A 27,500-nucleotide genomic window follows, 5' to 3' on the forward strand; every position below is an offset into this window, starting at 1 on the left:
TGAACAAAATGCTGCTAAGCATTCTGCCTGGCATAATAATGATTCTGCCAGCTCGCTGCCTTAGAATGTTAATGACGGCACTGTACATTAGATAATGTAGCCCTAGATATACTATGTCTGAATGATAGCATGGGGGTGCCCCATCCTGTTGGAAATATACTCCACATCTTCAAAGTCCTCTCAGATGCTTGGCATGACAGATCATCACAGCCAGTTCAAGTAAATTAGACCAGTCACAGGTCTGTCACAAAAGAATGATCCAATTCTTCCTTTTGAGGATAAACCACACCACATTGTGACTCATGGTCAATTGATGTGATGTTCCTTTGTAATATGCAAATTCTCGGGTCCCCAGGAGGTGCTGTAGGTGCATTAATTGATCTTTGTTGGAAAGTGCACTTTCTACACATCTTGTCAAGTGTACAAGACATTTACAACTATAGATTACATTAGATAATGAAGTCTGGGATAGATTAAGTCGAGATGGTCATAATCGGAATATCTTGAATCACAGGGCCCTTGGATCAGGACTGACCTAGGGCTACGCAACAACAATTATAGCCACTAATACTAGCTACTATACTGTACATCAGATAATGTAGTCCTAGATACACTATGTCTGAATAAAAGATGGGATGGTCATAAATGGAACATCTTTGATCATAGGTCTGTCTGGATCAGGACTGACCTGGGGCTAAACAACAACAATTATAGCCACTACTATTGATTCCAAATTTTGGCAAAAGGCCAGCAATTTCGGGGTGTGGGGCTAAGTCGATCACATCGACTCCAGTGCTTAGCTAGTACTTATCTTATTGACCCCAAAAGGATAAAAGGCAAAGTTGACCTTGGCGGGATTTGAACTTAGGACATAAAGATGAACAAAATGCTGCTAAGCATTCTGCCTGGCATAATAATGATTCTGCCAGCTCGCTGCCTTAGAATGTTAATGACGACACTGTACATTAGATAATGTAGCCCTAGATATACTATGTCTGAATGAAAGATGGGATGATCACAGCTGGAGCATCTTTGGTCATAGGTCTACTGGATCAGGACTGACCATGGGCTAAACAACAACTATAGCCACAAATACTAGTTCCCACACAATACATTAGACAATGTATACCTAGGTACATAATGTCTGAATAAAGAGGGGATGGTCACAACTGGAACATCTATGATCATAGGTTAGCAGTACTGGGTCTGACCTGGGGCCAAACAACAGCAACTATAAACGCTAATACTAACTACTATACGATACATTAGATATTGTAGCCCTAGATAGACGATGCCTGAATAAAAGATAGGATGGTCACATCTGGAACATCTTTGATCATAAGTCTGCTGGATCAGGACTGACCTGGGGCTAAATAACAATTATAGCCACTATCTACTATACGGTACATTAGATATTGTAGTCCTAGATAGACGATGCCTGAATGAAAGATGGGATGGTCACAGTTGGAACATCTTTGATCATAGGTCTGCTGGATCAGGACTGACCTGGGGCTAAATAACAATTATAGCCACTATCTACTATACGGTACATTAGATATTGTAGTCCTAGATAGACAATGCCTGAATAATAGATGGGATGGTCACAGTTGGAACGTCTTTGATCACAGGTCTGTCTGGATGAGTACTATCCTGGGACTAAACAACAACAGCTATAGTCACTAATATTAGTTACAATACAATACACTATGACTAGTTGGGGTGGTCACAATATGATCATCTTTGATCATCTGTCTACTGGACCAAGAATGACCAAGGGCTAAACACTACCACCACCGAATCTTTATCTCTGCATCACAGTTTCTAAATTCTCATCATTAGAGATGACGGACAGACCGGTTTAGACCGGCACAAACTGGCTGACACAAGTCCAGTGACCAGCTGTCTTGAAGTTCAAAGGACAAGCCCGTAGCCCTTGCCTGTCAGTGTTATCTCTGCACATCAGACAAGGCTATTATGAAAGAAATTCACTATGATGGAAGTTCTGGGTGGATGGGGGTGGGTGGAGTTGAAGCTTGCTTGTGTGTGTGTGTGTGTGTGTGTGTGGGGTGCTTATATACGTATGTGTGTGTGTGTGCATCTCTCTCTTTCTCTTTCCCTATCTATACATATATATATAAGAAATCGACGCCAGGACTTATTTTTTAAGCCTAGTACTTATTCTATCAGTTCCTTTTGCTGAACAGCTAAGTTACAAGGACATAAACACATCAACATCAGAACTGACCTCTTGTTATAATTATGTATATAATTATAAAATATTTTGTAAAATTTACCTATAAGGTTTTTATTTCCGCACTGGCTACCTGGTAAAATTATTATTGATTTTACCATTTATTATTAATATATATATATATATATATATATATATATAGATATGCAGGGCAGGGAATCATCAATTAGTAATAAAATTAATAATTAACAATTCTGCCGGGTAGCTCAGTATGAAAAAAACCTTCTTCGGTAAATAATTTATAATCATAAATATATAGGGATTACTGTCAATCCCTATATATTTATGATTATATATATATATATATATATATATATATATATATAACAATTAGAAAATGGAGGATAATATGCTGAACCCAACTACTTGCAGACAATGTACCCCGTTGAATTCATTAATTTAATTCATAGCAAAAGTGACAAAAAAAAGAAAGAAAAAGAAAGAAAGAACCAAAGCACAGGTGTCTAGGGCAGACTATGTTATTTTGCCAACCTGGTTTACATATAGAAGTACAAAGTACATAAGGAATTAGAGGATCTATATAGAGCCTCTATATACATGTGTGTATGTGCGAATCTCTCGGTGTATGTGTGTATGCACAAGCCTCTGTGTGTATATAAGCGTGTGTTTGTAGGTGTGTATGAGCCTGCAAACGTATGCATTTATGTATCTCTAAGTATACATATATGAGCATGCGTATGTGTGTGTGTGCTTGTACATGTGTGTGTATGTGTCTATATTTGACCTCTGACACACATAAGTCTTTGCTACAACCCACCACTACCCCGTTCCCTTGACCCCCCCCCGCCCCATCACTATATTTCTTTCCCTCTCTGTCTCTTGCAAACACACTTTCCTTTACTCTTTCTCACAGTCAGTCTCTTTCTCTCTGTATCTCTCTCTCTCTCTCTCTCTCTTCCTCTTCACAAATCTATTCTTTCCTCTTCCCACTCTCTCCTCTTCTTTTTCTCTTTCCTTTTCCACCCTACATCCACCACCACCACCACCACCACCACCGCCGCCGCAGCCGCCTCCATCATCAACACTTTCTCTCTCTCTCTACACTTTCCTCCCTTCCCCTCCTTCTGCTTCTTGCTTCTTGTCTTCTCCCTCTTTCTATCTCTCCCTATCTCCATGTCTCTCCCCCTCTCTATTCATCTCAGTTTCTCTGCTTCAGTTTACTTTCTTTCTGTCAGTCTATTGCTTCTCTCTCTCTCTCTCTACATTTACTTTCCTTCTCCCTTTGTCCACAGTGTATCTCCCTCTCTCTTTCCCTCTGTTCCTACATCATAATCTTCACCAACTTTCTCATGTCTCTCCCCCTCTCAGTCTGTCTGTCTATCCCTATTCTCTCTCTCTCTTTCTCCCTTTCACTCTATCCTCTACCCACTCCCTCTCTCTCTCTCTCTCTTCATCCATCCTTCTCTCTCTTTCCGGCTTTCCATCCTCTCTGTCTGTCAGTCTGTCTCTCCTCAGTACAAACATGAAATTAAACAGATGGTATCTGGTAGCCAGATTCATACCATTGATTTATTACTGGTACTGGCTGAAGTATTAGTGGTGGTGGTGGAGACAGAGGTGTCATTGGTGATGGTAGTGGTGTGTAATTGGTGTTGGTGACAATAACAATGATGATGATGGTAGTAAAAGTTGTTGTAGAGGTACAGCTGAAAACAGTGCTGATGGTGGTGACAGCAGTCGTATTGGTGATAGCATCCAGGGTAGTGGTAATGGTATCCGTGGTGGTGATGCTGCTGATGGTTGTGGTAGTGGTGTTGATGACGGTGATGGTGTTGGTAGCAGTGGTAGCAGTGGTGGTGGTGTTGACGGCCTGGAATGCCAACAATTATGATGGTGATGAGGGTATTGTTGGTGATGACAATGGTAATGGTGGTGGCGGTGGTGATGATAGTGACGAAGATGATGATGGTGTTGGTGATGATGATGGTGTTGGTGATGATGATGGTGATGGTGGTGATGATGTTTGAGATGAGGATGTGGATGGCAGCACTGGAAGTAGTATTGGCGTTAGTAGTGGTGGTGGTAGTTGTAGCTAGTGTAGCAGTACTGGTGGAATGTACACCATTAATCAAACATTATCTATCTATATATCTGTCTGGCTGTCTCTGTGTCATCCATCAATCTATATATGTGTGTGTATATATATATATATATATATATATATATATATACATATATCATAAATGGCACTTGGTTAAGACAAGTGTTCCAGTTTATCCGATCAATAGAACCTGCTTGTAAAATTAATGTGCAAGTGGCTGAATACTCCATGGACACATGTGCCCTTTATGCAGTTGCCAGAGAGATTTAGCATTAAAACACAAAATGTGACAAGGCTGGCCCTTTTGAATTACAGGTACAACTCATTTTTGCCATCTGAAATGGACTAGAGTGATGTAAAATAAAGATAAAGTCTTTTGCTCAAGGACATAAGGCAGTGCCAGGAATTGAACTCACGACCTTACAATCATGAGTCAGAGACCTTCACTAAAAACTGGCACTCCGGTGTTTACAATAAGGGTTCCAGTTGATCTGATCAATGAAAGAGCCTGCTTGTGAAATTAACATAAAAGTGGCTGAGTACTCCACAGACACGTGTACCCAGCCTTAAGGAGATTCAGCATGACACAAAATGTGACAAGGCTGGCCCCTTTGAATTACAGGTACGACTGACTTTTGCTAGCTGAGGGGAGAGGAGCAATGTGAAATCAAGTGTCTTGCTTGCTCAATGTGCCACTGGGAGTCAAACACATGGCTTTCTTAATCATGAGCCAAATGCCTGGTTGGAATTAGGAAGGCCATCCAACCATAGAAACATGACAAACTTGACAACAGAGCCTGGCACAGTCTTCTGGCTTGTCAGCTCCTGCCAAACCATCCAATCCATGCCATCATGGAAGACAGACATTAAATGATGATGATGATTTATATTCTGTTTTTCTTTTTTACTTCTTACCACACAGCCACGCCTGCACCTATATATATATATATATATATATATATATATATATATATATATATATATATATGTATATATATATATATATATATATATATATATATATATATATATATATATATATATATATATATATATATATATATATATATGAGGATAGCTGCGTGAAAAAGTGCCACACCCTAACAGTTGAGGGAACCAGTGGAAGAGGTAGGCCCAGGAAGACCTGGGCTGAGGTGGTGAGGCAAGACCTTCGTACATTGGGCCTCACCGAGGCGATGACTACTGACCGAGACCTTTGGAAATGTGCTGAGAAGACCCGGCAAGCCAAGTAAGATCGTTGCCAGTGCCCCTGGACTGGTTCTTGTGCGGGTGGCACATGAGATGCACCATTTTGAGCGTGGCCGTTGCCAGTACCACCTGACTGGCTCCCGTAGGATTTTCGAGCGAGATCGTTGCCAGTGCCCCTGGACTGGCTTGTGCGGGTGGCACATAAAAGACACCATTTCGAGCATGGCCGTTTTCGTGCGGGTGACACGTAAAAGCACCCACTACACTCTCTGAGTGGTTGGTGTTAGGAAGGGCATCCAGCGGTAGAAACTCTGCCAAATTAGACTGGAGCCTGGTGTTGCCATCCGGTTTCACCAGTCCTCAGTCAAATCGTCCAACCCATGCTAGCATGGAAAGCGGACGTTAAACAATGATGATGATGATGATATATACATATATATATGGATGTAAACACACCAACACCAGTTGTCAAATGGAAGTATGAGAGAAACAGACACAAAGACACACACACACACATATATATATAAAGGGACATAAACACATCCACACCAGTTGTCAAGCAGTGATGAGGGAACAGATAGACACACACATAAACATAATTATGCATACATACATATGTATATATACGATGGGCTTCTATCAGTTTCTGTCTATCAAATCCACTCACAAAACTTTGATTTTCCCAAGGTTATAGTAGAAGACACTTGCCCAAAGTGCCACGCTGTGGGACTGAACCCAGAACCATGTGGTTGGGAAGCAAACTTCTTATCTTGCCTGTTCCTATTTAAGTTTGTGCATGTCCATCTTTTCCTCCTCCTCTTCCTTCTTTATGTAACTGTTTCTTCTTCTCTTCTGCCAATACAGTGCTAAATTTTCAAGTTCTACTATTTTGTCCCTCTTTCTGTTCTGTTCCACTTTGAAAACTTTGTCTCTTTTAGTTTTTTCCTTCTCCCTCTCACTCTGTTACAGAAAGCACACAAAAGGGACTGTATTTCAAAAGGCAGTTCTGTTGTTCATTGTGGTACACTGAATCAGCCAGGGAATTATATTCAGGGTATGTGTTGTAGTGAAAATGTTACTCCTCTTCGCATGTGACAAAGTGGTATGAACCAGCCACTACAAAGTCAGAAAGTCAGTCGTTGTAGGAGGTCAGTAGTAGTAGAGTCCTTGTATGAGTTCTCAGTTTGGAGTCAGTGTCAGGTACATGATATATATGAGTTCAAATTACTGTCAAGGTAGACGTCTCAAAGTTATTGTCTTGTGGAGCTGCCAGCGGTAGGATGATAAACAAGTTGAGGATAATAAGATGCATAATACTACCACAACATATTCTTTTCTATTCTAGGCACAAGGCCCGAAATTTTAGGGGAGGGGACCAGTTGATTAAATCGACTCCAATACACAACTGGTACTTATTTAATCAACCCCAAAAGGATGAAAGGCAAAGTCGACCTCGGCGGAATTTGAACTCAGAACGTAAAGACAGACGAAATACCGCTAAGCATGTCGCCCAGCATGCTAACATTTCTGCCAGCTCATATTAGTAGTGACAAGAATATTACAGTGCTGACAATAACATACAAGTGGACGAGGATCCATGGTGGTGCCCCAGCATTACTGAAGCTGCATGGCTGAAACAAGTAAAAGAGTATGTCTGTGGAATACTCAGCCACTTACAAAGAGTACAAGATGGACTGTAGCCTCATAGTTTATTATTGTAGTTTGGCTTAGGAATTATGTTAAAGAATAAATGTGTCTTTGGAATATTTTGGCTGTTTAGAAATAAATTTATCAATTCAGATCCAGTTCATTGAACAATGGAATAGGTCAGATATGGGGCATGCACCATTGCAGCGCATCGCTGCATCAAGTATTTGTTAGGATTTGCTTGGGTTATCATTGGTAACCCTTTGAGCTGTGTTCCAGTCAGTTCCCATCTCTGTGAGATATGAGGTGGTATCAAAAGGTTCCTGAACTAGTTATGTTTAATAAAAAAATAACCTATTTACTATTTTACTATTTTACTATTTTACTTTTTTCAGTCATTTGACTGCGGCCATGCTGGAGCACCGCCTTTTAGTCGAGCAAATCGACCCCAGGACTTATTCTTTGGAAGCCTAGTACTTATTCTATCGATCTCTTTTGCCGAACCGCTAAGTTACGGGGACGTAGACACACTACCATCGGTTGTCAAGCGATGGTGGGGGGACAAACATAGACACACAAACACACATACATACATATATATATATATATATATACATATATACGACGGGCTTCTTTCAGTTTCTGTCTACCAAATCCACTCACAAGGCTTTGGTCGGCCCGAGGCTATAGTAGAAGACACTTGCCCAAGGTGCCATGCAGTGGGACTGAACCCGGAACCATGTGGTTGGTAAGCAAGCTACTAACCACACAGCCACTCCTACCTAACTTTTAATATCATCTCCTTTGAAATAATCACCTTACACAGCAATACATTGGTCCCAGCGTTCCTACCACTTTTGGAATCCGGCATGGAAGTTGCTTTCCATAAGCAAGTCAAGGATCTTCTGCAATTCACTTTGGATCTTGACAACGGTGTTCAAACAACCTTTCAGCTGCATCTTCATCTTGGGGGAGAGATGGAAGTCTGTAAGTGCAAAATCTGGTGAACAGGGTGGGAGTAGAAACAATACCATATTGTTAATGGCGAGAAACACATGAGGAGATCTTGGTGAAGAATCCAGTTCTTAGCGCTCCACAGACCCAGTTGCTTTTGCCAAATGTCCTCCATCAAACGCTTCCAGACATTGCAGTAGAACTCTTGACTGATGGTCTGACCCTAAGGGGAAGCGAATTCTTGATGCACAATACCACATTTCCAGGGGTGACACTTGTGGCAGGTCTTCCAAATGACTCATCATCTTCCAGGGATGTTCTTCTGCTTTTGAAGTGCCCATGCTACACAAAACAGTGCCCAGCACCTTGGGCAAGTGTCTTCTACCATAGCCTCAGGCTGACCAAAGCCTTGCGAGTGGATCTAGTAGACAGAAACTGAAAGAAGCCTTTTGTATATGTAACCATATATGGATATCTATGTGTGCGTATTTTTGTGTCTGTGTTTGTTCCTCACCACCACTGCTTGACAACCAGTATGGGTTTGTTTATGTCCCCGTAACTTAGCAGTTCAACAAAAGAGAAAAAATAAAATAAGTACTGGGGTTGATACATTCAACTAAAAATTCTTCAAGGCAGTGCTGCAGCATGGTTGCAGATTAATGACTGCAACAAATAAAAAAGACGTGCATGCGCATGTGCACACACATAGATACAACAGGCCTCCATACAGTTTCCTATTTAAAAAAAAAAATTTTTATTGCCTACAAGGGGCTAAACATAGAGGGGAAAAACAAGGACAGACAAATGGATTAAGTCGATTACATCGACCCCAGTGCGTAACTGGTACTTAATTTATCAACCCCGAAAGGATGAAAAGCAAAGTCGACCTCAGCAGAATTTGAACTCAGAACATAACGGCAGACGAAATACCACTAAGCATTTCGCCCAGCATGCTAACGTTTCTGCCAGCTCCCCGCCTTATACAGTTCGCTGCTTCCATACAGTTTCCATCAACGAAAGCATTAGAGCCCCCAGTGCATTAGAAGACACTTACTGAAGGCAGGAGTGAACCTGAAACCATGTGGCTGCAAAGCAAGCTCCTTAAGCATCCAACCATGCCCACCCTTTCTTATTGTTGATGTTTTTCTGTCTCAGGTATCATATTTCTAAATACAGCAGAGTCTAGTGTAATCTCAGATAAGACTATTAAGATTGATGCAAGGGGAAGGGGACAGAGATGCGGAAGTGATTTAAGGGAGATTTGGCAGCTATTTCTAATAGGTCAAGGGACCTTATTATACAAGCTCCCAGCCCCTCTGAGTGGTGGAGGTGGTGGCAGTGGCTTTGGTATTGGGGTATGGCTATGCCCTAGGAATGTGTGCATCCCTTTCTTTCTCCTTCTGTCCCCCCCTCTCTCTCTCTCACTATCTTTGCTCTCACTCTCTCTCTTTCTCTTCTCTCCATGGTATTCCTGGTGGTGGACCAGGATTCAGGGACCCCCCCCCTACCGGAGGTGATGTGTGTGTATGTGTGTGTATATGAGTTAGTTTGTGTCTGTGTGAGTGTTTTATATGTGTGAGGGTTTTTGTATGTGTGTGTGAGAGAGAGAGAATTTGTGTGTGTGTGTGTGTGTGTGTGTGTGTGAATGTTATTGTGTGTTTGTGTGTGCATGATTTTTCTGTCTGTATGTGTGTGTTTGTGAGTGTGCGTACATGCGTGTGTGTGTGTGTGTGTGTGTGTGTGTGTGTGTGTGTGTTCCTTTCACTATACCCCCCCAACGCCCCCCCCCACCCCGCGCCCAGCACAAAGTAGAAATAAGATAAGGAATCAAATAAATCAGGAGAAATAAGGAAGGGAAGGGTGGGGGGGAGTGAGGGGGAAAAGGAATGCGATAGGGGTGGGGATGGGGTGGGGATGAGAGAGAGAGAGAGAGAGAGACAGAGAGGATCTGTTCAAAGGAAGAACTGTGTAGTTTTCTCCACCACCGTCCCTCCACTTAGCCCATCCCCCCCCCCCCCCGGCCAAACAAAAAGGGGTCCATTTATTTATCTATTTATTCATTTATTTATCTGTAAATCCTTACAGCTCTGCTCTGGCTTCCCTCCACTCTCTCTCTCTCTCTCTCTCTCTCTCTCTCGCATCCTCCTTCTTTCAATGCTGCTCTGTCTGTATGTCTGTCTCTCTCACCCCCCCCGTCGCTGCTGACCCCACCACCACTACTTCCCCCCAGCCCCAACATAATCGCCCCAGCCCCATCCAAATCAGTCCACCCACTCACTGGTTCACATACCCCCTCCCCCCCCCCCGCCAACAAACCATGGCAGGAAGAATCCAAGCCTACAAAGTCCACCCCCCCCACACACACAATTCTCCCCATCCCACCATGACCACCACCATGAGCACCAGCAATGCTTATGGATCTTGAGATTTCTGTCATTGTCATCGGCTTTGCTGGTGGTGTTGTCATCATCATCAATATCGTCATCACCATTACCACCACCATCATCGTCATCGTGTTTGTCGTTGTCGTCATCATCATCATCACCATCATAGTCATCATTACCATCATCGCTGCTTCCATTGGTATCACCATTACCATCATCACCGTCGTCATGGTCACCACAACCATCACCATCATCAAATCATCACCACCAATGCTATCATCATCATTACCACTACCATCACCACCACCCCTATTACAATCACAGTCATCCTCATCATCATCATCACCACCATCATCATTACTACCATCATTCACACTATCATCATCACCACGACGACCACCACCACCATCATCACAACCACCACCACCACCACTATCATCACCACCACCACCATCATCACCACCACCACCACCACCATCATCATCACCACCATCATCACCACCACCACCACCACCACCACCATCATCATCACCACCACCACCACCACCACTGCTTTCCTCATCACCATAATCACCTCCAACATTATCATTGCTCTGATGATCTCTCTTTCTTGTACCCCATCCGTGTGAACTGTTATAGTAGAAGACATTTGCCCAAGGTGCCATGCAATGGGACTGAACCCTGAACCATGCGGTTGGTAAGCAATATCACATATTGTTTCTTCAGTGGAGGTGCAATGGCCCAATGGTTGGGGCAGCGGACTCGCGGTCATAGGATCGCGGTCTCGATTCCCAGACCGGGCGTTGTGAGTGTTTATTGAGCGAAAACACCTAAAGCTCCACGAGGCTCCGGCAGGGGATGGTGGCGAACCCTGCTGTACTCTTCCACCACAACTTTCTCTCACTCTTACTTCCTGTTTCTGTTGTGCCTGTAATTCAAAGGGTCAGCCTTGTCACACTGTGTCACGTTGAATATCCCAGAGAACTACATTAAGGGTACACGTGTCTGTGGAGTGCTCAGCCACTTGCACATTAATTTCACGAGCAGGCTGTTCCGTTGATCGGTCAACTGGAACCCTCGACGTCGTAAGCGACAGAGTGCCAACACATTGTTTCTTCAAATCACATATTTAATTACATATTTCAGTGCTTTCAACTACTATGGCAATTTCATCAGAAAATATATATATATGTATCTATATATATATATATATATATATATATATATATAGTTAGTTAGCAAGGTGAGACACACATAAGAAAGAAGGAAACAAAGGACCACTGATGAGGTCACAGAAGTGTGACGAAAGAACTCTGGCCGAAATAGGATTAATGTAATATAATGTAATATAAAGCTGAAACAAATTAACACCAAATATACAGTGCGTGTGTTTTTATTGGCTAAACTGGCAATATGACCATCCCCAAGTACAACAACATATATATATATATATATATATATATATATATATCTTTATATATACCTGAGTAAGCACATAAATATGAAACAAGGTGGGAAAAAATAGTACTCGAATACCAGAGGTAGAGTAATATGCTTTCTTATTAAAGCTGTAAAAACACAAAAGTATCACAAAGAACTGCTACTGATCAAAACTGCCTGATGAACGGGAATGTGAAACTCTGAGTAGCAGTCTTCTGTGATATTTTTGTCATGTTTTTGCAAGATTTAATAATAAAGCATACACACACACACACACACACATATATTAACCCCAAGATTCTGAGTTCGATTCCAAACAGTGACCTGAATAATAATAATAATAATAATAATAATAACATCGAAAAATACCTTAGGAATGAGAACCCAGGTTTGAAATTTCCCCAAGACACCTGATGAAGGTTGGAGAGTACATCAACCAAAATGTGTTAATAACAACAAACAAGATGAGGACAAATATCCGTCAAATGTAAATAATGTTTCCTTCATTGTTATCTGTCAAATGTAAATAATGTAAATAATCTCTCCTTGATCGTGTTGAGGATAATGAAACCTTTTTGAGATCTGTCATAACAGGTGACAGATCGTGGCTCTGTTCCTGTGGCCCTGAAGCCAAGGCTCAGTTTTTGCAATGGGTGACCCTACCATGATATCAAGACATTGAGAAAATCCAAGAGAATGCAGAAAGGCAGCTGCTCTCTATCCCCCAAAAAAGGAACTCCAGGAATGCTTCGATCAATGGAACCAATGCTGGATAAAGTGTGTGGCTTCAGAAGGGGACTCCTTTGAAGGGGATTAAGTGTCAAATTGGTACATGTTGCAGTTACCATGTCATAACCCCAGTCCTGGTACTTTTTGATCAAACCTCTTATGCTAATCAAAAGAGCAGACAGAGCTCCATTTTATTTCAGTATGTGATTTAACTATTGTTTCTAGCATAGCAAGTGGCCATGTAAATGTCTTGCAAATAGGCCCAAAGAATCGGTGGTGGTGGTGATAATAGCAGTGGTAGGGGTATGAGTGGTATGGCTAGGAAGGGTTATTAATGGTGGAGGTGATGATGGTGGGTGGAGGGGACCAACTAGCGGTAGAAGTGTTGGTGGTGGTAGAGGCTGTGGTGCTTGTGGTGGTAGCGACGGTGGTAGTGTGATACAAAAGTAGTAGCAGTTTCGTTGGTCAGGGTATGGCCAAATGATAATGGCAGTGGTGGTGGCGGTGGTGGTTGTGATGGTAGTGGGGGTGGAGAAGCGGCTAAACAGTGGTGGTGGTGGAGATGGTAGTGATGGTCTGACTAGGCAGTAGTAGTAGTAGTAGTGGTGGTAATGTTAGTAGTAGTAGTAGTAGTAGTAGTAGTAGTAGTAGTAGTAGTAGTAGTAGTAGTAGTGGTGATAGTAGTAGTAGTAGTAGCAGTAGTAGTAGTAGTAGTAGTAGTAGTAGTAGTGGTGATAGTAGTAGTAGTAGTAGCAGTAGTAGTAGTGGTGGTGGTGGTGGTTGTGGGGGGAAGGGTGATAGTGGTGGAGGTGGCAGGAGTGGTTTTGGTATTGCAGCTAAGTGGTTTCTGTGATTTCTGATAGAGTGCTGCTCATCTTGTGGTCAAGCACTCTGGAAATGGTGTAGGAGGGGTGGGGTGGGGGAAGGCAAGTGTATATGTATGTATATATATATATATATATATATATATATATATATATAAGTGTATATATAAATTGATGTGTGTGTGTGTGTGAGTAGATGCATGGCAATGGCTATGTGCAATAAATGGAGATAATAGTAGTAGTAATAGTATGTGGTGGTGATGGTAGTGATGGTGATGGTGGTGGTGATGGTGGTGATGGTGGTGGTGGTGATGGTGGTGGTAGTGGTGATGGTGGTGGTAGTGGTGGTGGTAGTAGTGATGGTGGTGGTAGTGGTGGTGATGGTGGTGGTGATGGTGGTGATGATGGTGGTGATGGTGGTGGTGGTGATGGTGGTGGTGGTGATGGTGGTAGTGGTGGTGGTGGTGATGGTGGTTGTGGTGGTGGTGGTGGTAGTGGTGGTGACAATGATGGTGGTGGTGGTGGTGATGGTGGTAGTGGTGATGGTGGTAGTGGTGGTGGTTGTGGTGGTGATGGTGGTAGTGGTGATGGTGGTGGTGACAATGATGGTGGTGGTGGTGGTGGTGGTGGTGATGGTGGTAGTGGTGATGGAGGCGATGATGATGATGGTGGTGGTGGTGGTGCTGATGGTGGTGGTGGTGGTGGCAATGCAAATTGGTAAGGCAGCCACAAAAAGTAAAGAGAACAGAAGTTCAGAAGTTGAGGAGGAGGAGGAGGCGGTGGAGGACGAAGGGGAGGAGTGAAATAGTGAGAGAGAGAGAGAGAGAGAGAGAAAGAGAGAGAGAGAGAGAGAGAGAGAGCAACAGCAGCAGTAGTAGTAAGAGGGAGGAAATTTAGGGTGACATGAGTGAGGGAGTGGATGAACACAGTAAGAAGGAGGGGGGACTACCACCAGCCCCCCCCCCCCCCCCCACCACCACCACCACCACCACCACCCCGTAGTGGGGACGGGGCGATGCAAAGATGGATACTGAGTGACATGCCCCAGAAATGCCAGTCTGGTTGGGGAATCCCTGGGTCCTTGCATTCCTACCGCCACAGCCCCCCCCCGTCGCCTGCCCCCCCCCTACTTCGAAAGCAGGAGCAAAGAGTGAGGCCATCGGTGCACATGTTTTAAGGGTCTGGGTCATGTCCTGTCTCATGTGTTGTGTCTTGTGTCCGGATGGAGGAGAGGGGTCGGGGGGGGTGGAATTACAATGATGGGGGTGGGTGGGGGTAGAGAAGCTGGAGAATGCACCCCTTTCTTCCCCACCCGGATTGCTAGGGGACAAAGGAGGGCGGGAGGGGGGATGGTTGGATGTAGAAGAAAGACAAGGAGGATTAAATGTATTTATGATGGTAAGTTCAGCAGCGGTGGTCATGGTGGGCTATATAGTGGAAGCAGTTGGGAAATTAGGCTTAATCCTGATCTAGTACACCTATGACCAAAGTTGTTCCAGCTGTGACCATCCCATCTGTTAGTCACACATAGTCTATCTAGGACTACATTATCCAATGTACAGTATACCAGTTTGGATCAGTGGCAATAGATGTTGTTGCTGGTATTGTTTAACCCCAGGTCAGTCCTGCTCTAGCAGACCTGTGATCATAGATGCTCCAGCTGTGACCATCCCATCTTTTATTCAGGCATTGTGCATCTAGGACTACATTATCTAATGTATAGTATAATAGTATTGGTGGCTATGGTTGTTGTTGTTTAACCCCAGGTCAGTCCTGATCCAGCAGACCTATGATCAAAGACGTTCCAGCGGTGACCTTCCCATTTTTCATTCAGGCATAGTGTATCTAGGACTACATTTCTGATGTATAATATAGTAGTTAGTATTAGTGGCCCTTGTTGCTTAGCCCCTGGTGAGTCCTGTTCCAACATAGCTATGAACAAAGACGTTCCAGATGTGACCATCCTGTATTTTGCCTACGGGTCAGAAGTCCAAGACTACATTATACAACTGACCTGGGAGTTAAACAACTACAACAACAACAACAACAACAACTATAACCACCAATACTAACTACTATGCTGTACATTAAATAATGTAGTCCTAGATACACTTTGGCTGAATAAAAGATGGGATGGTCACGGCTGGAACGTCTTTGATTACAGGTCTGTCTGGATCAGGACTGACCTGGGACTAAACAACAACAAGCCCCTCCCCCCCTCCACATGCCTGACTTCCTCACCCCGTCCCTCTAGACATCTGCCGCACCCCCCCCCCTTACAACCCCACCATCGCATCAGCCTCTATGAATTATTCACTACATAACAAGGCTTAAACTCTATCAACCTCCCTAATTCAAGAACTCCATACTGGCGTTCACACGCCCACCACCTCAAAAGTCCTTATTCATCTGCCTGCCTGCCTGTCTGTCTGTCAACCTGTCTGTCAGCCTGTCTGACTGTGTTTTACTCTCTTACTCTTTTACTTGTTTCAGTCATTTGACTGCGGCCATGCTGGAGCACCACCTCGAAGGGTTTAGCTGAACACATCTTCCCAGGACTTTTTCTTTCTAAGCCTAGTATTTATTCTATTGAGATAAAAACTTACTTGGAAAAGGATGTGTGGCGTTCGATCATATAATAATATAAATAATACATAAATATATGCATATATCCATGTACATACCTACATCTATATGTATACATACAAACATATACGGGCACAGGGTATCAAAAAAACGTTAAACACAATGAGAAATGAAAACATAAAGATGAAAACAGAAAATGAACTTTTTTTCGAACAACGAAAGAAACGAACATGCAACATAAAGAGTATATTCCTTCGTCAGTTGTCCCTGTTTCATCTACTCCGTGTTTCGAAGGCAAGGACAATACGCGATCTTGTTGGAACAGTCCTTCCCGCAAAGCAAATTAAATAAAATTTTGGATTTTTTGCGGAGGGTGAAAGTGTTAACAAGAACAGGACAGTGAGAACAAGACAGTAAAAACAAACGGTGAGGTCTGTTGAGCCAAGACGATAGAAAAATTATTATGAACGCTACACACAACATGCTATGAGAGAAGAGAGAGAAAAAAGCATGTCTTTTCTTTTACTTGTTTCAATTATTTGACTGCGGCCATGCTGGAGCACTGCCTTTCAGTTGAGAAAATCAAACCCAGGACTTATTCATTGTAAGCCTAGTACTTTGCCAAACCGCTATGTGATGGGAACATAGACATATCAACATTAGTTGTCAAGCGATGGTGGAGGGACAAACAGACACAATCACACACATGCACATATATATACGATGGGCTTCTTTCAGTTTCCGTTTACCAAATCCACTCACAAGACTTTGGTTGGCCCGAGGCTATAGTAGAAGACACTTGCCCAAAGTGTCATGCAGTGGAACTGAACCCAGAACCATGTGGTTCGTAAGCAAGCTACTTACCACACAGCCATCATCATCCTCATTTAATGTCCATTTTCCATGCTGACATGGGTTGGTCATTTCAACAGAAGCTGGCATTCCAAAGAACTGCACTAGGCACTAATTGTCAGTTTGGCATGGTTTCTACAGCTGGATGCCCTTCCTAACACCAACCACTTTACAGAGAGTACTGGGGGCTTTTCACACGGTAGGAACATGCCTATATATGAATATGCAATTGCTGATAGCATGATCTTTGAATGTTGGGCCTCATAGAGGCAATGCAAGTGACTGTGACCTTTGGTGATATTCTGTGCTTGAAAAGACCCCATCAAGCCAAGTGAAACTGTAGTTGTGGCTGTTGCCAGCGTCAAGGAAATGGCAACTGTGTCGGTGGCACATAAAAGCACCCATTACACTCTTGGAGTGGTTGGTGTTAGGAAGAGCATCCAGCCGTAGAAACATTGCCAAAACAGACTGGAACTTGGAGCAGCTCTCCAGCTTACCAGTTTTGAGTCAAACTGTCCAACCCATGCCAGCATGGAAAGCCGATGTTAAAAGATGATGATGTTTTATTTTTTGCATGTTTCAGTCATTAGACTGCAGCCATGCCACAAAGTGTTATGCTCAAGAACCTAATGCATTGTCCCATCCAGGAATTGAAACCACAATTTAGCAATCATGAGTGCAACACCTTAACCACTAAGCCACACACCTTCAAACACACACATACACACGCACGTCACCCCTGTACTCTTAAACATTTAATAAACATGTGCCAGGGGTGTAGCGAGCCCACTTATGCGTACCTTTACTTCATTGGACACTAAACTCCACTTGTGAAGACCTGTTGAGGCAAGTGAAATTGAAATCGAATTAAATTCGACGACTGGCACCCATGCCAACGTCGTCTCCTTCATTGGACACGAAACTCAGCTTGAGAAGACTTATTGGGGCAAGCGAAAGCGAAATCGTGATGGCACCTGGGCCCGGCGTCGCCTTTCTGGCACTTGTGCCCGTAGCATGTGTAAGGACTTTCGAGCGAGATCGTTGCCAGTGCCGCTGGACTGGCTCCTGTGCGGGTGGCATGTAAAATACACCATTTCGAGCGTGGCCATTGCCAGTACCGCCTGACTGGCCTTCATGCCAGTGGCACGTAAATGCACCCACTACACTCTCGGAGTGGTTGGCATTAGGAAGGGCATTCAGCTGTAGAAACTCTGCCAAATCAGATTGGAGCCTGGTGTTGCCATCTGGTTTCACCAGTCCTCAGTCAAATCGTCCAACCCATGCTAGCATGGAAAGCAGGCGTTAAACGATGATGTACTCTACAAAAAAAGTCCTGAGTAATTCTTCGTTTTAATCTGAGATTGTCTTTTTTGATCTGTATATCTTCACATGTAAACAAATGCTAATTCACACACAAACATGTGTATATGTGTATATATATGTTGTGTGAGTGTGTGTAAAACACAAACATTGAAACACACACACACACACACACACACACACACACACACATGTATCTTGCTCATCGCCAGCATGTCACAGCTGTTGTGAGATATCCTTGGATCAATAACACCAACAATTAGAAGCAATTAACAACAAAGTATAGACTCGTTCCACCCCCACCACCCCACCCCACATAACCCACCACCACCACCGCTATTACCATCGCCATAACAACAACACAAACAAGAGTGAAAACAGGAGAAGAAAGAGAGAAAGAAAAAAGCATATAAATATTTAATCCTGTTTTTGTATCCCGTGAAAATATCAAATGTAATCTAGTTAGATTATTATTATTATTACTATTATTATTATTATTTTTATTATTATCATTATTATTATTATTATTATTATTATTATTATTATTATCATTGCTATTATTTTTTGAATCTGTAATTAAATTTACTTGAAACTGAATTAAAAGATGAATAAAAATGAAAACACAAAAATGGGACGAAAAACAATGAAAAGATAAATAAGAATATATACATGTGTGTGTGTGTGTGTGTATGTACGAGTATATACATATATATATATGTATGTATGTATAAACTGAAGTAAAAGGAAATCACTACAATATATGTATGTATATCTATGTTTATGTAAGGAAATGAGTGTGTATATATATGAGGGTATGTATGTGTATGTTTATATGTGTGTGTGTATATATATAAGAATGTATATGTATATATATATCATTATTTAAGGCATATCCCTGTCTCTCTTTCTGACTGTGCGTGCATATATATATATATATATATATATATATATATATATATATACACACAGACATACATACACATGTGTGTATATATATGCATCCATATACTTGAACATAAATATACATTTATATATATATGTATAAATGTGTGTGTAAGTGTATGTATATATCTATCGATACATATATGTATATATGTCTGTTTATATACAAATTAGTATCTATGTATATATACATATATGTATAAATATATTATATGTACAAATAGACATACACACATACTCATGTATATACATACACAAACACATGTACATATACACACACATATCTAAACACAAACACAAGTATACACACACACACACACACACACATATATATAGCATAATCAGGGTACCGTTCCCTCACCTCTCAGCGCCTCAATAGCTATTGGTGCCCCAGCTTACTGACCCCTTAATCTACACAACTCGAGAATAAAAGGCGGTGGGCAAGGGAGGGTCGGCGAGATAAATTCAATTAATATACCTCGGATTACATCACTAGAGAATTAAATTATTTTTCCTTTTGAACGTGGAATTCACGTGTGTGTTTGTGTGTGTGTGTATGTGTACATATACATATGTGTGTATATATTTGCATACATGTGCATCTATACACACAAACACACACACACATATATACAGACATGCAAATATAGATGTGTATATTGACACATGTATATATATATATATATTAATGCATGTATATATAGTAATATGTGTATATATGTTTGGAATATTTCTGTGTATGCATGTGTATATGTGAGTGTGTGTATATCTCTGTAAATTAGTGTATAAAAGATTTTTCATTACTGTGTTTTTATGCATGTATGTTTTGTGTATATATACATATGTGTGTGTGTGTATCAATATTTATATCTAGATCTGTCTGTCTGTCCGTCCGTCCAAACTTCCATCCGTCCTTCTTTCCATCTATCTTTCTAACTACCTACCTACCTACATATCTATCTTTCTATCTATCTATCTATCTACCTACCTACCTACCTACCGACCTATCTATCTATCTATTTATCTATCTACCTACCAATCTATCTGTCTGTTCATCCATCTCTCTATCTATAATTCTCTCTCTCTCTCTCTCTCTCTCCCTCTCTCTCTCTCTCTCTCTATCTATCTATCAAACTATCCATCTCTGTTTATCTATATATATATATACATCAATCTATCTATCAGTCTGTCTGTCTCTTCATCTGTCTATCTATTTGTCTGTCTGTCTGTTTGTCTACTTGTCCATCTCTCTCTCTCTCTCTCTGTCTTTCTCTCTCTTTGTCCCTCTCTCTCTCCATGTATTTATGTCTGCCTATGTATGTATGTATGTATGTATCTATCTATCTATCTATCTATCTATCTATCTATCTATCTATTTATATGTATGCATATATATATATATTTTGTGTGTATGTACCTCTGTCAACTTAATTACATATATACAGATTTATATATGCATGCACATCTCCATACAAGCATACACACATACACACACACATGTACATTAAATTCTTTATATGAGCATTAATGGTTGTTTCTTTGTTCCATTCTTACGTGTGTGTGTGTGTGTGTGTATGTGTTGTGCCATGTGTGTATTTGTGTGTGTATGTGTATGTGTTGATGCATGCATGTTGTGTGCATGCATGTGCTTCTGTCTGTCTGTCTGTCTGAGTACACATTTCTTTGTAAGATTACATAAGGATGCGTCAACTAAAATTTCTTCTTGGTGCATGTTGTAAAACGCTCACACATACACACTCACACATATACATACACATGCAGACATACACACAGATAAATGCGCACGCACACACAATCACCAAATATACACGCAAGTGAAGACATATATAAGAACACAAAGATACACACATACACACACACACATATATTTACACGTGTAGACATAGATACATGTGCACAAAGATACATGCACACGCACACACACGCACAGATACATACACAAACATACACACGCACACACACACACACGCATACATACATACACTCACAGACACACACATATACTTGCACATATACACATACATACACAGAGAAACACACACACGCTCACATACACACACACAGATACATGCATAAAAATACACACACACACACATGTACACACTAGACCCACACAAATACAAACATACACACACATACGCTCTCTCTCTCTCACTCACTTACATACGCCTATACACTCTCTTTCACTCAAACACATACAGACACATACACACATAGACACACACACACAGATACATATACACACACACATACACACACACTTTCTCTCCCTCTTTCATAAAAACCCACACTACAAACCAACCAAAACTCCAGCCATCCACAAATGACTTTCTAAACCAGCCAATTAGCAAAGTCGTTAGAGCGTTGCTTAGATTTGTCATCGCCATCATGAACTGTATGCTTTTACAGCATGATGACGACACCCCGATGGAGGCCTTCCCAATTAAATGTAAGTTCACTCATCGGATAAATCCAGAGTGTTACTTCGTTCACAACGTCTCATAGTAGAGATACCGGGGTGGTTTGCCATTATCTTCCCCAACTGGATGGCCATTGACCCACAAGGAGTTCATCCACCCCCTGATAAAGGTTTTGCTTCTAGTCCTACAGCATGTCCAGACACCTTCCTCACAAGAATAACAAGCTACTCAAGGCGGTGGGGTGGGGCTGGTTTAGTTGCTGATCACTTGACCATCAAACATGTAGGACTGGTCTACATCGTACCAGTTACAGGTCACATCAGCCTGTGAAGAGATCCCTGACCTGACCTATATATATATATATATATATATATACTCTTTTACTTGTTTCAGTCATTTGACTGTGGCCATGCTGGAGCACCACCTTTAGTCGAGCAAATCGACTCCCAGAACTTATTCTTTGTAAGCCTCGTACTTATTCTATTGGTCTGTTTTGCCGAATTGCTAAGTTACGGGGGACGTAAACACACCAGCACCGGTTGTCAAATGATGGTGGGGGAACAAACACAGACACACACATAAACATATACACACACATACATATATATATATATATATATATATATATATATATATATATATATATATACACATATATACAATGTACTTCTTTCAGTTTCCATCTACCAAATCCACTCACAAGGCTTTGGTCGGCCTGAGGCTTTAATAGAAGACACTTGCCCAAAGTGCCACGCAGTGGGACTGAACACAGAACCATGTGGTTCGTAAGCAAGCTACTTACCACACAGCCATTCCTATGCTGAATAAAATCATAATTAATTGATCCTCTTGTATTTTCTTTTACCCAAAGCCAGGAACTTTTCAGCAGCCCCTTGTATACAAATCAGACTAGAGATTTATCTCCCTCAAATGGGAAGTGAGTTATTCTGTTGGGGCACTTACTGTCCCCACAGTGAAGACCTGCTGGCTGAAGTTGAGAAGGAACACAGCCATATTAAGGCCCCTTCTGATTATGTCAATCAGAGTGGCATATTGGTGGGGAATTGACCTGGGCTAAGGCTTCAGGATAATGGATATACATGAAGAAAATCAACAATGATTAGACTATCACTTTAGTGGATAGATTAATTAGCATAATTTTGCCTTGGAAATTTTAGGTGGTCAACGAACTATAAAACAGTAGGCTACAAATATCATATACAGCTTTTTTTTTTTTTTGTATCACACATCAAAAGCATAAAAGAGATATATTTACATTCTTATAATTCTCTCACAGCTAGGCTTTCTGATATTTAAATCTCTTTTGAGTCATTCAGATTCACACTGTGTTGTGCATACAAATACATATTGTTTAATAAATGATGAAACATGTCAGGCCCTGACCAGAAATCTACAAAGGATGTGGAAGAGAGGGCACTTTACAAATAACTGGGCATAATATATCAAGGCAAAGGGGAAAAAAACAGAGATTCAACTGGAGCAAAGCAGAAACACAGCTTAGAGTTAAGAAGAATGGACTTGAACCTTTGATGGTCTATTCTCAACAGAGAGCAAAAAGCTTAAGCAAAAATCATCAGGAATTAACCTTTTTGTTAGAATATTTCTAACCAAAATACATGCCTTATGTGTTTCAATTAAATTGTAAAATAATCATAAATTTAGACTGGTCTCATGAAACAACTCAAACATTTTATATTTATCAACATATAAAAGTGATTTTTAGACATAATATCACAAAAGTTTCTTAACCAAATTTATTTCATAGTTTTGGTCTCAAAGCGATTCAAATTACACGAATATTCAACAAAATATCAAATTATATACATACTCACACACACACACATATATATATATATAAACATGCACACATTAATGTGTGCCTATATACATATATATATACATATATATATATATATATATATATATATATATATATATATATATATATATAATGTATATTTAAATTTAAATCATAAGGGTGAAAAATTGAATATTAATTTGATTAATATCAATTTAAAACCAGTGGCCTAGCATACTGAAAAATCTGAAGATTCAGAAAAATTATACTACATACATATAAGAGGGATGACCACTAAGTGGACATCCATTTTGCTAGAAGTAGACCCCAGACAAACTGACCACTAAGAAAAGATTGTTCTTAAGAAAATTCAGCAAACACCAGAACGTAAGCAAGCAAGACAAATGAAAAGATACAAAATATGGAGTCTACTTCTAGCAAAATGGATGTCCACTTAGTGGTCATCCCTCTTATATGTATGTAGTATATATATATATATATATATATATACTAATGCAGCTGTATACTGTCAACTTAATTAGGGAATCATACTGCTGCTATTTAGCCCTAGGAAGCTGGACCGCTTCCTGTCGGCCTTGACACATTTCCTGTGTCCTTATATTTGCAAGGGGGACACAAGCACCCCCACCTAGTCTAGTCTGCATTCAGGGACATGTTTCTGAGTCTTGCTCGTCATCAGCCTGAAGTAGCAAAACCAGCTGGTAGAAGATACCTGTCAACCTCTCACAAATATATATATTTCTAGTGAAAACACATTCACTATGTTTGCTGTAATGTTCAGTTATTTAAAAAAATGATTTTACATTAATCTGATGGGTCACTCAATACACTGTAAAGTATTATTCTTAAACAAGAATGTTGTTGACAGTCAGACGATGGTGTCTTAGCTAGTTGAATTTTCTAAGTCACTATTGACAAAATCCTTGTGTAATAATAATAACACACACACACACACACACACACACACACACACACACACACACACACACACACACACACACACACAATATTCCTAAAAATGTCCAGATTCCAAACTTTCTTCAAAGAATGTTGGAAATCTCAAACTATCTCCCTTCACTCTTTGTTTATGTTCTGTATAATGATTTTTCTTCCTGCAGTAATTACTCCAAAGAAAAACGATAAAAAAAAAAAGAAAGAAAAAAATGTAACCAAATGCTCTGTATTAGCAAGAAGATCGGTCAGTCTTGTTGCTCAATCAGATCAAAGAAGTTTTCGGCCATCCTGTTCTTCTCTCTAACAGATGAGGGGGCCACCATAGAGCCCACAATTGTTACAAGGAAGCTGCAAGGGCCATAATAGCCATTTAGGAAAAATACATTCAGATTTTTGATAAATACAAATAGTCCTAGCTACATAAAACAGAATAAGTCACTTTAAAATGAGTGATGGCTAATCCAAAATGGTCTCTGTTTCTTAAAAAACTGTTACAGCAAATTAAAAGTTTAGAAAACAGCAACAACTACTTAAAGTCTGCTTTAGCAAATTTGAAGGAAAAAAAAAGGAACAACTCTGTGAAAATTAAAAGAAAGCAGAAGCAATTGCTTCAAAACCATTTGAATAAAATTGGGAAAAACCTAGCAACAACAATTAAAAAATTGTTTTAGGATGTTTGAATTTGGAAAAGAGTAAAAATGGCTGTTTAAAATCTCTTTTAGGGAATTTGAATAAATAGGAAAAAAAAAAACAACTGCTTAAAAATTCAGTTCTATATTTAAGAGATGAGGAATTATTTACATTATTTACATTATTTACATTTGACGGATATTCGTCCTCATCTTGTTTGTTGTTAACACAACGTTTCGGCTGATATACCCTCCAGCCTTCGTCAGGTGTCTTGGGGAAATTTCGAACCTGGGTTCTCATTCCTAACGATGTTACTATTATTATGTTATTATTATTATTATTACTATTATTAATCAGGTCGCTGCCATGAATCGAACTCGGAACCTTGGGGTTAGTAGCCCGCGCTCTTAACCACTACGCCACGGGCATATGGCGTAGTGGTTAAGAGTGCGGGCTACTAACCCCAAGGTTCCGAGTTCGATTCATGGCAGCGACCTGATTAATAATAGTAATAATAATAATAATAATAATAATAATAATAATATAATAATAATAATAGTAACATCGATAGGAATGAGAACCCAGGTTCGAAATTTCCCCAAGACACCTGACGAAGGCTGGAGGGTATATCAGCCGAAACGTTGTGTTAACAACAAACAAGATGAGGACGAATATCCGTCAAATGTAAATAATGTAAATAATGCTTAAAAATTGTAATAATGAATTTGAAAGTCATAAAGAAAAATAGTAACACCTGTTTAAAAATGAAAAAGAAACAACAATGTTGGCTTCAAAACTGTTTTAGAAAATTTGAAATTTGAAAACTGGTGAGATTACTGTTATTACAAAATTAGAGGTGGATATATGGTAAAACAAGAACAATTTCCTAAAAACAATTATGCAAAATTTGAAAATGAACAAAACCAACAACAATTACTTTGAAACTCTTATAGAAAATTGATATGGAAAAACAGCAACTTCTAAAAAATTGTTACAGTAAATCTCGAAAGTTACTAATAAAGTAACTAGTAAGAACAGCAACAGATCCTGGAAAGAAAAAAACTGCTATCCCCGCCCAAGTATCACTATCAAAAATGACAACAGTTACGGAAAATGTCTGATAACAATGTATAACAAAATTTTAATTATGTCTTTGGTCATCATCATCATCATCATCGTTTAACGTCCGCTTTCCATGCTAGCATGGGTTGGACGATTTGACTGAGGACTGGTGAAACCGGATGGTTGCACTAGGCTCCAATCTAATTTGGCAGAGTTTCTACAGCTGGTTATTTCCTCTTTGCTTCTCATATCTAGAAATCGAAGGAAATGACTACTATTCCCTTCAAACTTTGCATTTGTAACCCAGACATCAATGTTTTGAAACTCACCTATTTTCCATTACATTTCACACAAATTCAGTGATGAGTTGCTGAAGAAGTTTCTCAAAGTTTCTAAAAGTTTCAAGAATTTCTAGAGCATTCTTGCAACATAGATGGCAGTATAAATACAGGGATTGTAAGATCAAAAGCTCAGTTCACTTCTAGCTGTTCCAAGTGGAGACAAATTTGAGGAAAGCAAAGTCTGAAGGAAATATTAACCATTTTACCATACTTTCTAGGAGTAAGCAAACAGGAAATAACAATTCCTACCCCAGGACAAAAAGAATGTTACACAGTTTAATAACAGATCGATAAAACACTTACCTCATATGCACCTGGGCCAGGTACATCATTAATGCTTACAGGCTGGAAACGTTCAGACTTTGCCAAAGATTGCTTCTGGGATAGACTTATGTTTGACTTGATGTCATAGCTTCCAGGGCCTGAGAAAATAAGTAAAGTAGCAACATATCAACAAAGATAGATAGATAAATGTACGTAGATATCTTTCATCTTTTATTTGTTTTAGTCATTAGACTGCGGCCATGCTGGGGCAATGCCACGAAGCATTTTAGTTGAATGAATCAATTCTTTTTATTCGTTCATTCTGTTACTCGTTTCAGTCATTTGACTGTGGCCATGATGGAGAACCACCTTCAAGGGTTTTTTTCGTCAAAGAAATCGACCCCAGGACTTTGTAAGCCTAGTACTTATTCTATCAGTGTCTTTTGCTGAACTACTAAGTTACAGGGATGTAAACACGCCAACACCGGTTGTGAAGCACTGATGAAGCGATACACACAGACACAAAGACATACACACACATATGCGATGGGCTTCTTTCAGTTTCTGTCTACCAAATCCACTCACAAGGCTTTGGTCAGCCTGGGGCTATAATAGAAGACATTTGCCTATGGTGCCATGCAGTGGGACTGAACCCAGAACCATGTGGTTGGGAAGCAAGCTTCTTACCACACAGGCATATATATATATATATATATATATATATATATATATATATATGCACACACACATGCTCATGTATACACATAT

At 40.4% G+C, this 27,500-nt stretch overlaps 1 protein-coding gene across 5 annotated transcripts in view; it reads right to left on the minus strand.

Annotated features, from left to right (window-relative positions):
• The window catches only part of LOC106875495 (sperm-tail PG-rich repeat-containing protein 2-like), a 697,644-nt gene that overhangs the window by 143,982 nt on the left and 526,162 nt on the right, over positions 1-27,500 (minus strand). For all 5 annotated transcript variants that reach the window (XR_016239049.1, XR_016239048.1, XM_089345563.1 and 2 more), the window contains one exon: positions 26,772-26,890. Coding sequence is in view for 3 of the 5 variants with exons in the window: in XM_089345563.1 (XP_089201689.1) it covers positions 26,772-26,890 (119 nt within the window). In the remaining 2 variants the exon portion in view is untranslated. The remainder of the gene's footprint in view (positions 1-26,771; positions 26,891-27,500) is intronic.

Source organism: Octopus bimaculoides, chromosome 29 (genome assembly GCF_046866305.1).
Source record: "Octopus bimaculoides isolate indiv1 chromosome 29, ASM4686630v1, whole genome shotgun sequence".
Lineage (NCBI taxonomy): Eukaryota > Metazoa > Mollusca > Cephalopoda > Octopoda > Octopodidae > Octopus > Octopus bimaculoides.